Genomic DNA, 264 nt, shown 5'->3' with positions numbered 1-264 from the left:
CTGGCCATCCGCACTCGGCAGCGCAATCACACCCCGCACAAGGCTGGTGTGGCCCTTCAGCACCTCGCAGGAGGCACTGTCCGCGGTGTACCGCATGGCGCCCGTCCCGCCGTCCGCAGCATGCCACACCCGGATCGTGTCTTCCTCCGACCACGAGACCAGGACCGGCAGCTGGCCATCCGCACTCGGCAGCGCAATCACACCCTGCACACCGTCGGTGTGGCCCTCCAGCACCTCACAGGAGGCGCTGTCCGCGGTGTACCG

The 264-nt window shown here is 68.9% G+C and overlaps 1 protein-coding gene across 1 annotated transcript in view; it reads right to left on the bottom strand.

The window, feature by feature from the left end:
* The window catches only part of AMSG_08839 (uncharacterized protein), a gene marked incomplete at both ends in the record, with an annotated part of 3,879 nt that overhangs the window by 2,514 nt on the left and 1,101 nt on the right, over window positions 1-264 (bottom strand). The window contains one exon of the mRNA XM_013898933.1: window positions 15-234. Coding sequence (XP_013754387.1) covers window positions 15-234 — 220 coding nt within the window. The remainder of the gene's footprint in view (window positions 1-14; window positions 235-264) is intronic.

This window comes from Thecamonas trahens, assembly GCF_000142905.1.
Source record: "Thecamonas trahens ATCC 50062 unplaced genomic scaffold supercont1.49, whole genome shotgun sequence".
Taxonomy (NCBI): Eukaryota; order Apusomonadida; family Apusomonadidae; genus Thecamonas; species Thecamonas trahens.
Note: the sequence above shows the minus strand (reverse complement) of the source record. Positions and strands in the feature narration are given on the sequence as shown.